At 34.9% G+C, this 15,167-nt stretch overlaps 1 protein-coding gene across 1 annotated transcript in view; it reads left to right on the forward strand.

The window, feature by feature from the left end:
• LOC107701414 (pleckstrin homology-like domain family B member 1) overlaps nucleotides 1–15,167 on the forward strand; it is a 90,269-nt gene that overhangs the window by 66,461 nt on the left and 8,641 nt on the right. The window contains exons 11-22 of the mRNA XM_016503411.1: nucleotides 95–250; nucleotides 326–436; nucleotides 1,447–1,536; nucleotides 2,900–3,025; nucleotides 4,692–4,850; nucleotides 5,037–5,183; nucleotides 7,587–7,706; nucleotides 7,885–7,987; nucleotides 8,267–8,317; nucleotides 9,629–9,914; nucleotides 14,478–14,568; nucleotides 14,658–14,804. Of these exons, the coding sequence (XP_016358897.1) occupies nucleotides 95–250; nucleotides 326–436; nucleotides 1,447–1,536; nucleotides 2,900–3,025; nucleotides 4,692–4,850; nucleotides 5,037–5,183; nucleotides 7,587–7,706; nucleotides 7,885–7,987; nucleotides 8,267–8,317; nucleotides 9,629–9,914; nucleotides 14,478–14,568; nucleotides 14,658–14,804 (1,587 nt within the window). The remainder of the gene's footprint in view (nucleotides 1–94; nucleotides 251–325; nucleotides 437–1,446; nucleotides 1,537–2,899; nucleotides 3,026–4,691; nucleotides 4,851–5,036; nucleotides 5,184–7,586; nucleotides 7,707–7,884; nucleotides 7,988–8,266; nucleotides 8,318–9,628; nucleotides 9,915–14,477; nucleotides 14,569–14,657; nucleotides 14,805–15,167) is intronic.

The raw sequence follows: 15,167 nt of genomic DNA on the forward strand, positions 1-15,167 counted from the left end.
CTCAGCTTGGCTGCTGCGGAGCATGCATTGTGCTGTTGTTTATGGGTTTCTTTGACTAGTTATTGACCCCCTGCTTTTATGTATGTGTGTGTAGGAAGCTGAGACTCTTGAGGCTGTGACTAAGCAGTTTGAGGACCTGGAGTTCCAGCAGTTAGAGAAGGAGAGCAGTCTGGAGGAGGAGCGCGAGACCATCAGCCAGCAGCTGCTGCAGGACAGAGCTCAGTACCACTGCAGCATCGCCAAAAGAAAAGTAAATGAAACACACATAACAAAGCATGGAACCATTACGAGCGTCTCAAACTCATTTACAAGCTGTTGTTTCCAGGAAAAAGTTGCAGCATTGGAAAGCCAAGCCAATCAGCTGGGAATACAGGCTGCTCAGGAGTGTGAGAGGCTGGCCAAAGACAGAAGTATGACATTGCAGCTGCTACAGAAGGTACAGGAAATGAAAATGACTTACCATATTCACTTTTTATGTTTTTACTCATTTTAAGAACACTTTAGGTTGAGGACTTTCTCCAAATTTCTCCAAAACCACTTCCATCAATTGTCTACTTTGTTGCTTGGTCAAAAAAAAAAAAGACGGAAAAAGAAACTTTTCAAAAGTTTAGCATTAAATGATTGAATTAAAATCTGTGCATTGAGAAAATAACTAAAAGTACTAATTTGAATGAATTGGTTTTCTGTTTTTATTAATTTTTCAACTGAGATCATGCTTGTTTTGTTCCTTACAGTATATGTATTGCTTTGTTTACAAAGAAAAAATACATTCCTATTCAAAATGTTTGGGGTCAGTTAGATATTTTATTTTGGTTAGAAAAGTGTCTTATGCTCACCAAGGCTACATGCATATGTGACCCTGAACCACAAAACCAGTAATTTGAAATGTATACATCAACTGAAAGCTGAATAAATATGCTTTCCATTGATGTATGGTTTGTTATGATAGGACAATATTTGGCTGAGATAAAACTATTTGAAAATCTGGAATCTGAAGCATATTACGAATCAAAAATTAAGTTTTAATATATTTATGGTAGGAAATTTACAAAATATCTTCATGGAACATGATCTTTACTTAATATCCTAATGATTTTTGGCATAAAAGAATAATTTTGACCCATACAATGTATTTATTGTTGGCTATTGCTACTTTACCCGTGCTACTTATGACTGGTTTGTGGTCCACGGTCACATATTTGATCATAAATACAGTAAAAACAGTTGTATTGTGAAATATTATTATAATTTTAAAAACTGTTTTAAGTTGTCAGCATCAAATACTCCAATCTTTAGTGTCATATGATCCATCAGAAATCATTGTAATATGATTTGGTGCTCAAGACATTTATTGTTATTATCAATGTTGAACACAGTTGTGTAGCTTTATATTTTTGTGGAAACCGTGATACCCTTTAACTGATTGACTTGGAATCTATGTTTCAGGAAAAGGAAAGGCTGGCCAATCTGGAGAGAAGATACCAGAGCTTAACTGGTGGAAAGACGTTCCCCAAAAGCTCCAACACTATAAAGGAGGTAAGCAGAACTGTAATCATATGCTTTATGAGCATGTTAGGTTATAAAGATATAACTGCTGAATATTTGTTCCCCTGCTTGAAATTAGAATGTATTTGTTGGTTAACATATCTTTAAAATTGTAAAAGTTTTTTCAAAGTACAGTATGCTCTCATGTGACCTTCAGATGGTTGGTGTGGTTTCTTAGCAAAACATTTTGCAATTCATCTTTGTAGTTTGGTTTTCTTGGGCTAGTAGGAGAGCTATAAGGTTAAGCTTTTTAGCCAGATGGTAGCATATGCGTCCCCTGTGCCGTCCCATAATAATTTGGTTAGTGAAACAGGAAATTAAATCTTTTAGACTCAGGATATTGTTTGACTTATAAACCTCCGCCCAGGATGTGCTTCACATCAACGAGGCTGACCTGTTAGACGATGATCACCCCTACTCCTATGGCAAGCCGTTTTGACTTTTATTCCTTCACGGAATGTGAATTCTTGATATCAACAATTCAATTTTTACTACTCCTCCCCTTTTCATGCTTCCTCATTCCATTCATATCCCATGGTGCCTCAGGAGGTAACTGAACTAACTGTTGATGCATGCAGCCTGGAGCATCTAAAACTGCCAATATTGACTAAAATGTGCTCTGAGAACATGTCAGTACAAAACATCTCAATTTGTGTTGCCTTATTGAAAGCGCTTGGCTTGTTGGGATCTGATGTTTGGAGGCTTCCAAAGACAAATCACACTTCCTCTGAAGTTTTGGAAGGAGTTTATTGATTTTGTGTGACTTTTTTGTTAAAGAGTTTGCAGCTACTTTTTTTAAAAGTAATTTGACTGTAGTTGGACTACTTGAAACTATAGCTGCGTCCCAAATGATACACTATACACTTATACACTATTATGCACTATGTACTTAATGTAGTGTATGAATTATATAAGGTTATTTTGTCATTCATAAATTGTGTCTGTTAGCCCCTCCCCCTTTGTTATGTAATTAAAGCTGCAGCAGTTGAATGCATGAAGTGTCCAAAATTCCACACTTCGTTTTTTTTTTTATTTAAGTGCATCATCTGGGTATTTAAAGTGCACTTTTTCTTTTTGGAATTTTCAGTGTGAACACACTACTTGCACTATTTATATTACAAAATGGCATAGAACAGTGCAAAAGTACATGATTTGGGATGCACTGCTTGAGTAACTAGTAATTTGTAATTCATGTAAAAAGTTAGATGGAGGCATGTCGCTGTTGGTCAAGCTAGGCATGCCTGTCACTGTAGGTGTATGAATGACAGAACTGCTCTCATTGGGTTTTAATGCGAGTAAACTGACAGCTGAACTTCTGTCCTGCGTGAATGCGTTGACTGGTAACGTGTCTCAGGAGTACTTGAAGCTGTCGGATGTTTATAAGATGTATGGGAGTAATTGCCATGACATCCAGCTCGCCAACGCTTCCTCACACGGCCTCTCGCTTGCTCTTGACCCAGCTGTAACTGCCCCTCGTGAGGTATCATATCTGCTCTCTTCTTTCTGCTTCTCTCTTTTAAACTTCTTTTCCTTTCTTCATACCTATAGTCCTACTTACATTTGTGCTGTATATATTTGTTAGCTTTACATCATATACATGGCCATCACCAAGCACAGTATTAGGGTCATGCTAGGAAACGGTTGCCTTTTCCAGTATGATGCGGTAATTTATCATAAACATTCTGACAAATAAAGTGTTGAATTAATAGTTGAGAAAATAAAAATTTTCTAAAAATGTACTAATACTCAGCCCATCCAAGATGTAGATGAGTTTGTTTCTTCGTCGGAACAGATTTGGAGAAATTTAGCATTACATCACTTGCTTACCAATGGATCCTCTGCAGTGAATGGGTGCCGTCAGAATGAGAGTCCAATCAGCTGATAAAAACATCACAATAATCTACAAGTAATCCACACGAATCCAGTCCATAAATTAGCATCTTGTGAAGTAAAAAACTGTGTGTTTCTAAGAAACAAATCTGTCATTAAGGCATTTTAACTTTAAACCATTACTTCTGGTTAAAATACGAGTCCACAATACATAATTACATACATTATTATGTACATTTTGGGTGAACTATTGCTTTAATAAAGTGCATTATGATCTCAAGTAAAATGCATTGAATATACTGTATTTTAATTTAAAATAAGTTCAGATCAGGGTTATTATTATTAAAACTATTAAAAACATTTTTTGTTAATTTAAATAAAGATTAAATAAAAAACTAAACATAAACTGAATGAAAATAAGAAATGTTTCCTTTACAACTAAGTGAAATAAGTTTAAGGTGAAGCACAAAAATTAATAACTTAAAATAAAAACTAAAATCAAACTAAAACTATAATGAAAAAAAAACAACAGAATAAAATTACAAAAGCACATTACCAAAAAATTAAAACTGAAAATATGAAAACAAAAGCCAATTCAAAATATATATATATATATATATATATATATATATAAAAAAAAATTTTTATACGATATAAATTTGAATAAAATAAACCATTATTTGGATATAACTATGCTTTAAAAAAAATAAGCTATTCATTTCATACATTTAGTTTTTTTTAATCAAAATTAACATATTTGATTACACAGTAAGAAGTTGAAAACCGGTTGGACAAATCAAAAGAAGGCAAAAAAGAAAATGTAAATAAAATAATCTAAATGTAAATAAATAAAGGAACACAAATGACACTCGTTTTATAGAATGACCCAGTACCTGATCAATCTCTAGGCTTGATGCAATAAAGCAATATCTTATATGTTAGTTTTTGTCCTAACCAGCTGCATTTTTTCATTCATTTGGTTGCTGTGACGGTGCTAGATGGCCCTATACCCATCGAGAAATCTCATTGAGTCACAATCTCACTCCATATAACTGTATATTAAATATTAAATTTGTTCTGATTGGCTGTTTTCACTTTCACTATAGACAGACCTACCTGCTGGAAACTTCGCGTTGCATCTGGTTAGGACACAGTATTAGGGCTAATGTTTATGCATAGAGTAATTAGAAACTGAATAGCTTTGTTATACTTAATTATGTGCTGTAGTTGCTAACTTTATAACTTCTCTTTCCTGCTCTGCTACTTCCTGTTTTTTTCCCTTCTGCCTGTGTCCGCTTGTCACTCCTGGATGTCAGGAGTATGTGACCGTCGGCCAATTAAACCAGATCTATGGGATGCCGAAGGTGGAGTCTTCCCCTACCTCACCCATCCAATTACTTCAGTCTTCTCTTGCAGACTCCGCCTTCTCCTGCCTCCCCTCCCCTCACAGCTCCTCCCTCTCTCTCTCCTTCGAGGTGTGTCTCTCCTCCTCTCGTTTTATTCCCGGTTAGGGCTGGGTATCGCCAACGACCTGTGTCATTCAGTCATTGAACGAATCTTTCAGTTGCTCATTAACACTCTTCTCTTTCTCTCTCTGGCATCCCACCATTCCACCTCTCTCTCTCTCTCTCTGTGCTTATGGATGTGCTGCGTGTGTTAAGCGTCAGTCGGACTGGGGCAGGCCTCAGATCGCTGCTATAGATTTAGAGCGCTGGTACCAGGAGGTAATGGCAGCTGGAGATGCAAAACATCTCTGCCCTCCTCCTCCCCTCCCGGCTAAAGCTTTCTCATCACGCAAGCCTGCGCAGGTAACAGCCAGAAGCTCAGCTCTCTTTCACCCTCCTCTGCTCTTCCACATTTTCACACTTCATCTTCATAGGCCTCTTTTACAGTATAATGATGTGTCTAAGTAAGGTTGTTTTTGTGGGTGTTTTGTGTCAGTGAATTTTTTTTGACTGTTCAATTTTTCAAGGTTTCTATCTTCTGTTGTGTGAAGAACCATCTATAGCAGATTCCTTTTGTTAAAGGAATAGTGCAGCGGAAAATAAAAATTATGTTTGTATTTATTACTAATCCTCATGTTGTTACAATCCTGAATGACTTTGTTTCTTCAATGGGACACAGTTGAGCAGAATGTCCAAGCTGCTCTTTTCTGTTACAATGAGAGTGGATGAGGACACTGTCTAGCTTTAAAAAGTATATACTATCTAATATACAAAGTTTTGTCATGATAGGTTTTAACTCAGTCGGATATAATCGCATCATTGTTCACATGGCACAGCCGATTGGTTTCTTTTCACATCAGCAGCCAATGAGCTTACTGCTCAACATTCAAATACTCGGCTAGTGGTTGCTGTAGCAGTTGCAGCACTTCAGAAGCCCTCCACTTCCCCAGCTCCACCTGTCTAGATCTGCTACGGGGTGATTCATGTATGTTATATATGGGGGTTATTTCATATATGTTATATGTGCAGCAGCAGTATTTCTTGCATGCTCACAGCAGCATGTCTGTGGATGTATTGCCACTAGCATGTCTAGGTATTATTTTACCACAGCTTTAGCAACGTAGCAGATCCATTTCTCCAAGAACAAATACATTAACATTGGCATGTACATTACCACGCTAAACTCTCTGAGAGTTGTCATGACAAAACATAAATTAGCTATCTATGAGGAAAAGACTGAAGCGATTATGCTTTTAAAATCTTGCTTGACAGACATGATCTCCAATCACCTTTTTCTGTATGGAAAAGAGCAGCTTGAACATTCTGCTAAGTAACTCTTTTTGTGCTTCATGAAAAAAAATGTCAATCAGGTTTTGAAAGATATAATAGTGAGGGAATGATGACAGAATTTAAATTTTTGAGTAAAATGTTCCTTTAAACAAAGCAACTTTTTACTGGTCATGCATGTTTGTTAATGGATCGTGAAGTGAAGTGTTATAAACTGTATACACAACTGTTCAAAACATTTGGGGTTTTTGAAGTCTGTTGTGCTCACCAATGCTGCATTTATTTGATTAAAAGCATAGTAAAAACTATCATATTGTGAAATATTTTTACAATTAAAATTTTTTATTTTAATATATTTTAAAATGTGTTTTATTCCTGTCATGCAAAGCTGAACCATTCAGCATCATTATTCCAGTTTTCAGTGTCACTTGATCCTTCAGAAATCTAATGCTAATTTGCTGCTCAAGAAAAATTTCTTATCATCGATATTAAAAAACAGATGTGCTGCTTAATATTTATGTGGAAACCATGGTACATTCTTTGATGAATAGAAAGTTCAAAAGAACAACATTGATCTGAAATCTTTTATAAGATTATAAATGTCATGACTTTCATTTTTAATCATTTTACTGCATCCTTCACAAATAAAAGAATGTTTTATTTTCAATTAAAAAAAAAAAACAATTAAAAAAAAATCCTACTTACCCCAAAGTTGTGAACACTAGTATGCAGAAAGCGCCCTTATAGTCTAAAATCAAGGAACAAAGAATATATTATTATCATCACAATTACAAAAATGTATGGAACATTAATAATTTAATGTAAAGCAGTGTGTTCTGTCTAACATTTAACAATGTTGATATAATTAAAAACAAATGTTAAAGATTTACTTCACTCAAGTTTACTTCATTTATTCAAAACAGATATTTGTGTGCTATAAGTCAAACTTAAACCATATGATGACTTTTTTCCCCTCCACTGTAGCTTTTAAATCTTATTTTCTCATGCTCACATTTAGACTGGTATTGAGTAAATTAAAGGGATAGTTCACCCCAGAATGAAAATTCTGTTGTTTATTACTCATCCTCATGTTGTCCCAAACCTGTAAGACCATTCGTTCATCTTTGGAACACAAATTAAGATATTTTTGATGAAATCCGAGAGCTTTCTGACCCTGAATATACAGCAACATAACTGACACATTCAAGGCCCAGAAAGCTAGTAAGAACATTGTTAAAATAGTCCATGTGCCATCAGTGGTTCAAACTTAATTGTATGAAGCTACGAGATTACTAGGTAATTAATGACAGAATTTTCTTTTTTGGGTGAACTAACCCTTTAAGACTGAATTTTGTGTTGAACTACACCTTTAAATCTTACAGATGCTATGTTTACTGATGTAAGGAATATGACTCGGATTTCACATTAGTAAGATGAAAAGCAACACTTCGACTCACAACGACTCTTTCTGTCCTGCAGGTGTACCGCTCTCGACTGGACAGTGATACCAGCCAATCGTCAATTTCGAGACCGAAAATCAGCGCCGGTCTGTCCCCCACATACATTACAGCTACACTGGGACGCAACACTCCTGCCAGGGTAAATACTGCATTGAGTCTGTGTTAGCCTCGGTCCAGGGTAAATTCTCTCTGTTACACCCCTGCCGGGGTAAATAGTGCAGTTCTCAGAATCTCCTGCATCATTTAATGTGGTAATTTAGCCCCCTCCTTATTGTTAAATATGCTGGTGGAAATAATTGTTTGTTTTGTTTACCCAGAGTCCTCTGATGGTAGTCAACAGCACCGGGAGTCTCCCACGCAACCTGGCAGCTACCCTGCAGGACATTGAGACCAAGAGGCAGCTGGCTCTCCAGCAGAAAGGTAATGAGAAACACAGCAGCTTGACAGCTGACATTTCAGAGCTGGTTGTAAAATCAACATAAAAGGCTGATGAGCCGTCAAACTTCAACCAAAAATGTCATTATTCACTCACCCTCATGTCGTTCCAAACCCGCATGCTGTTTTGTAATTTTCCACATCAGTTTTATTTTCCTTATTTATAGTGGCCACGGGATACCAGTTTATTCTTTCGTCATTTCCTTAGTTGTGTTTTAACTTTTGATCATCAGTCATCCTTTGTTGTCCCTTGCCCTCAAACAGAATTCTTGCCCTCCGTCTTTGAGTCGTCCTCCAGTACGGACAGTCCCACAGGTAGAGCGAGCTCTGTGTAGCATTGGACTGCCCTTCATCATAATCAGCATCCTCATTAATTCTAACTCAACGTTTTGTGCACTTCCTTCCCCATTGGAACGGTCTTGCCGTGTCCAAATGTTCTTTTACCAAGGTTTTTTTTTCCATTGATGGCATAGCTGTGCATGGATTGAATCATGATATCAGTGATCTTGTAGTTTCATATATTTAAAGCACTTCTGCTGCACTACCAGCCAAAAGTTGTACACACTTGAATTGTTTTTATTTTATTCAAATTCTACATAGTTTAAATGTATAAAACCAGTGTAATTCGATTTTTTAAAATTATTTCATTTTCATTTGTTAACATTTTTATAGTTAAAAATTTAAATTCTCAAGTCACAGGGAAAATGTTATTATTGTTTTTTTTAATTCTATTTTGTAATTACTTTTTATGCAAATATAAATCATACATTGTACCTAACTTACAAATGAAGACTAATTATTTATTTTATTTTTATTTTATATTTTAGTAAAATTCAAATATAATAATTCGTTTTTTCAAATTATTTTATTTTAATAAAGCTAAAATATCAGATCAGTTTAATTACTTTTTTTATTTGATTATCGCTTTTAATATGTAAACATTTTGTGACTTCTACATAATTCCCAAATCATGGGAATATTTTATTTTATTTTATCTCAAATATAAGATCAGCTTAATTACTTTTATGTATTTAATTTTCGTTTTTAATATGTAAACTTTTTTGTGACTTCTACAAAATTTCCAAATCATGGGAAATATTTTATTTTATTTTATTAAAGCTCAAATGTAAGAAGAGTTTAATTAGTTTTTTTATATTTAATTTGCATTTTTAATATGTAAACTTTTTGTGACTTTACAAATTGATTGATTGATTGATCCAAAAACACAGGGAGCATAAATGTTTAACTAGTTTAATCAGTTTCATTAGTTTTTTTAATTAATTTTATTAACGTTACAACATAATTCCAATAGTTTTCAAAAATAAATAATGAGTAGAGGAGTTTTGACTGGTAGTGTACAAAGGAATCTTGATTTAGAGGTATTGCTTGGGCTGTTTATTCAGCGCACATATGTCACATATTTATATGTGTATGTGTGAGGCATGATGGAGCAAACTATGCCATCCTAAATGGATGTGCAGTCACTTGGTTTTCAAAGCACTATGTAGTCTAATAGAGGGTTTGGCAGCTATAAACTGCTTAGCTTGTTCAGTTTTGGGATCATTTAGTTCACAGCATATCCTCTCTGTGGATTTGACTTTCATGTATGTGTTTTATCTACACCAGGCCAGCAGGTGATTGAGGAGCAGCGGAGGCGTCTGGCCGAGCTGAAGCAGAAAGCTGCAGTAGAGGCTCAGTGCCAGTGGGAGGCGCTCCATGGCTCTCAAACGCAGCTCAACAGTCCCTTTTCCTCCACCTCTGGGCCAGTCATGCACCACTCCATCCTGCACCACACAGCGCCCTCTTCTGGGGAACAACCTTATGACACCCTCAGCCTGGAGAGCTCGGACAGCATGGACACAAGCATCTCCACTGGAAACAACTCGGCCTGCTCTCCTGACAACATGTCCAGGTTCGACATTTCCACATGCTTTCCTCAGTCACTTTCTCTGAGCGCTTAGCCAGTGGCTCTGTGACAGGAATTAGTGGCGGCTCTGTGGTTTCTCTCCACATGCCTGTCCCAAGCTAAATGGTCAACCATCTGCTTAATGGCTTTCACTGATAGTGCCTGCAAAGTGGACTTCATAGGGTGTTCGGCCGACTAATGTGAGACTTCAGATCATAGGGAGCGTAAATTATTCTAATTTCTTTTCATTTTAAACATTGCATTTATCAGTAATTGTGAGGGGTTTGAGTATGACAAATGATACGAGTCTATATATAATACACTTTTAAATATAAATATTAACAAATATAAATTTAAAAATAAATAAACATTTTATAAAAATCTTATCAAATTAATCTAATACTCACTACTATTCAAATGTTTTGCGTCAGTAAGATTATTCTTTTTTTAAAGAAAATATTACTTTTAATCAGCTTTAATTTGCATTAAATTGATCAAAAGTGAAAGTTACAAAAGATTTCTAAATTTTGAGCTTTCAGCTTTAAAAAAAATGAAGTCATGACAGAAATAAATGCATTTTTAAAAAATACTGTATATTTTTATAAAGAACTGTAAAAAACTGGTAATAATATTTTACAACATTACTGATTTCACTATGTATTTGAAGAAATAAACATAGCCTTTGTGAGCATAAAAGACTTCTTTCAAAAAAAAACATTTAAAAAATCTCAATATACACTGACATTCAAAAGTTTGGGATAATTTTTATTTTAAGAATTTAAAGAAATTAATACTTTTGTTCAGCAAGGATGTGTTAAATTGATAAAAAGTGATAGTAAAGATACATTGTTAGAAAATATTTTTATTTTGAATACGCTGTTCTTTTTAACTTCTTATTTATCAAAGAATCCTGAAAAAAGTGTGTAGATTCTCTATGGGGTTCAGGTATGGTGAGTTTGCTGGCCAGTCAAGCACAACAACACCATGGTCATTTAACCAACTTTTGGTGCTTTTGGCAGTGTGGGCAGGTGCCAAATCCTGCTGGAAAATGAGATCAGCATCTTCAAAAAGCTGGTCAGCAGAAGGAAGCATGAAGTGCTCCAAAATTCCTTGTGAATTATAGTAACCAATTTAGTGACATTGGTTTTCAAAAAACACAATGGACCAACACCAGCAGATGACATTGCACCCCAAATCATCACAGAATGTGGAAACTTAACACTGGACTTCAAGCAACTTGGGCTATGAGCTTCTCCACCCTTCCTCCAGACTCTAGGACCTTGGTTTCCAAATGAAATACAAAACTTGCTCTCATCTGAAAAGAGGACTTTGGACCACTGGGCAACAGTCCAGTTCTTCTTCTCCTTAGCCCAGGTAAGACGCCTCTGACGTTGTCTGTGGTTCAGGAGTGGCTTAACAAGAGGAATACGACAACTGTAGCCAAATTCTTTCGACTTTGTGTGGTGGCTCTTGATGCTTTGACCCCAGCCTCAGTCCATTCCTTGTGAAGTTCACTCAAATTCTTGAATCAATTTTATAAATCAGCATATTGATAATAAATAAGAATGATTTCTGAAGGATCATAAGACACTGAAGACTGGAGTAATGGCTGATGAAAATTCAGCTTTGCATCACAGGAATAAATTATATTTTAAAGTATAATAAAATAGAAAACTGTTGTTTTAAATTGTAATAATATTTCACAAAATTACTGCCTTTTTCTCTAGTTTTGATCAAATAAATGCACCCTTGATGAGCAGAAGATACTTCTTTAAAAAAACATTGAAGCGATAGTTCACCCAAAAATGAAATTCTGTCATTAATTACTCACCCTCATGTCATTCCAAATCTTCATCTTAACACTATTGTCTAGTTAAATATTATAATTTTTCTTTTTAATTCTAAGGTAATTCATAATAGTTCTACTATTACTTTTTTCAAAAACGTAAAACAATCTCACTGACCCCAAACAGTTTGAACTGTCCTGTATATTATAATCTTATATACTAAATATTTATATAAAAAATGTTTATTTTTAAATTAATATAATTTGTTATACTGTCTGTTATTATACATTTATATTATATTACGTCCATGTGAAAATGTGTAAAATAATGTATATTTGAGATCAATTCACATGCATGTAGTAACTCTGTGAATCAGAATGCAGCAGCCGTGCTTCATCCCTCCCCCTTTCCTGAGAAAAGGAAAGAACAAATGAACGGCTTTGATGCTTGAGGCTACAGGTTAGGTTGTTTCTGGGTTAAACGGACTGCGTGAAGACACGTCTTTAAGCTTGTAGGTTGTTGCTGGGTTAAACGGGCAATGTGTCGTCTATTCAGCTTCCACTTAACAGGGACAGTCAGAGCACACATTGGACTAAATGGGCTTGCAAAAATGTCAACAATCGAAAAGGCGTCTTCCATAAACACACCGTTTGCTTATCCACCCTTCCTGTCAGAAATGCACTCCCACTTTTTGTCTGTTCTTCACCATCCCCCTCTGCGCATATAGAGTAATCCATTGCACTTGTGTAAGTAATCCAAATGTACATATGGCAGTTATACTTTCATCAGAATTTGACATTTATAAATAACAGATCAGCCAAAGGAGAAAGGAAATGTGGGTTGTGGAAATGAATGAGGTGCAAACACCGGCTGAGTGAAATTCAGAATTCAGTTCATGAGTGTGTATCTGAATTGAACTGGTCACGCTGCAGAGCATGTTGGAGTGGAATTTGATTTGGAATGACAGGAAGAGAAATGCACTTAATTGTAATTCAAAGAAATTCAGTACAGTCACATAGCAGATTTTCTTCTACACACAAAAAAAGTGCATAATTTATACGATAAGCCTGCTTTGTGTTGTTTGTCTCCATTTTAAAGACGTTGGGGTAAATTAGAGCATTCTGGAAAATGTTGGGGATGCAGTGCATCAGAGTTCATAAAATGAAAGTTCATTTACTAAACATAATGAAATGTTAAGTAATACATAGAAAATTGATCTACATTTTCATTTATTGATTGAAATTAATGGTAACACTTTAGTATAGGGACCTATTCTCACTATTAACTAGTTGCTTATTAGCATGCCTATTATTAACATATTGACTGTTTATTAGTACGTATAAAGCACATATTCTGCATGACCATATTCTACATCACTTATCCTACCCAATACTTGAACTTAACAATTACCTTACTAACTATTGATAAGCTGCAAATTAGGAGTTTATTGAAGCAAAAGCCAGAGTTAATGGTTTATGAATGGCGAGAATTGAACCTTAAAATAAAGTGTGACCAAATTAGGAGTAATTATTGATATGTAATCTTCTGGAAATACCTAATATTAATGTATGTTTAATAACTCATAATTAATTAGTCATACTGAAGTGTACTCTGCCATTCAAAAGTTTGGGTTCAAAAGATATTTGAATGCTTTTGAAATAAGTTTTTTGTGCTCATGAAGGTCGGATTTTGTTTTAATCTAAAATACAGTGAAACAGTAATATTGTGAAAGATTATTACAATTTAAAATGTGTTCTCTTAATATTTTATATATTAATGATATCCTTCAGAAATCATTCTAATATGCTGATTTGCTGCTCAAGAAACATTGTTATTATCAATGTTAAAAACAGTTGTGAAAACCATGATATATTTTTAAGGATTCTTTGAGGAATAGAAAGTCAAATAAAAAGTGTTTATTTGAAATAGAAGTAATTAGTAAAATAGTAACATTATAAATGTCACTTTTAATCTATTTAATGCATCTTTGTGAATGAAAGCATTAATTTCTTTATAAAAAAAAAGGAACGCAAATATATCACTAATCCCAAACCTTTGAACAGTAGTGTATTATTAATAAACTACACTTACAGCCATAATATGAATTTCTTTGAATGTCACTGCATTTCGATTTCGATTCAAATATTCTCATTTTCAAATTTGGATTCAGGAATTGAATTTCAAAGACATTCTTATTTCAGTTCTGAATGGCCCCCAAACCCAGTTTGACACTGACATGTTGTTTTCAGTTACAAGCGTTATCATGGGAAATGTGTGAAGATGTTGTAAACAAAAGCCTGTAAAGTACAGTGAAGCAGTGGATCTGGACCGGGGCACGACGGCCTTCAGCTGTTTCTCTCTCAGGAGAGAATGTGTTTACTTGAAATGTTCTCATACAGTTAGTTTACTCGTCTTCATAGAGCTTCAAGCTAGTCTGAGACTCTTCTCTAGAGGAATCCATTACACATTTTCTTTTTCTCTGTTTATAGCCCACATGTGCTTAATTTCATGTTTCACTGCAGATTTTCATGCTTGTACTGTATGTGCAATCCAGTTGTATTTTCATATATGACGAAATGTTTCATAATCTCGCCGCTACTGGTCTCCATTCCATCATTCACCAAATAGATCACCGAGGGGTAAAATCACTGAACGGTTGCACAACTTTCACTAGAGTATTTAAATGTTTGGTTTAAACACGTTTGGTCTTGGTTTAAACACGTATAGTGAATTCCCCCCTCAATATAGTTAATGACTGACTGAAGTTTTATGTGTTTCACAGTGCCAGCGGTATGGATGCGCTGAAGATCGAGGAGATGGAGAAGATGCTGAAAGAGGCACAGCTAGAGAAAGCTCGACTCATAGAGTCCAGAGTAAGTTGTAGAATCAGTATTAAGGAACCATATTCATCTTTTTTGACTGCCAGTCTTGTCTAATGACCTCTGCTCTCTTTTGGCTGCAGGAACGAGAGACTCAGGCCCGTAAACTCATGCTAGAGGAGGAGAGAAGAAGAAGAGAGGAGGCGGAGAAGAGACTGCAGGAGGAGACGGTACACAGACAGCAGTTGATAGAGAAGGAGGTGAAGATGAGGGCCAAAAACTTCTCTCAGGTGAGGAGTTGCAGATCTGTGATGAAAGTCCATTGTGATTCTATAGGGACTGCCAATTTAATCAATTTAGTCAATTTGGTAAAAATTGTATAATTTTTCTTTTTTTGAAATTTGATTATATCTTTGTATTCATGTAGGTTTCATATGGTCATGAAAAATGTTTATACCTTCTTTTTTTTTTAAGTTTCAGTTTAATTTAATTAAATTACAGTTTAATTAAAAAATATATATTTTTTATTTAATTACATAGTCATTCGTTTTTAATTTAATTAGTGTTTTAATTTAAATCATTTTCATTAAGAATTTAATTTAAAACTTGAAGTATACAAATATTTATTTTACCTTGTAAAAATATATACTATA

The sequence above is a fragment of the Sinocyclocheilus anshuiensis genome, unplaced genomic scaffold, assembly GCF_001515605.1.
Source record: "Sinocyclocheilus anshuiensis isolate Anshui unplaced genomic scaffold, SAMN03320099.WGS_v1.1 scaffold1906, whole genome shotgun sequence".
Classification (NCBI taxonomy): Eukaryota; Metazoa; Chordata; class Actinopteri; order Cypriniformes; family Cyprinidae; genus Sinocyclocheilus; species Sinocyclocheilus anshuiensis.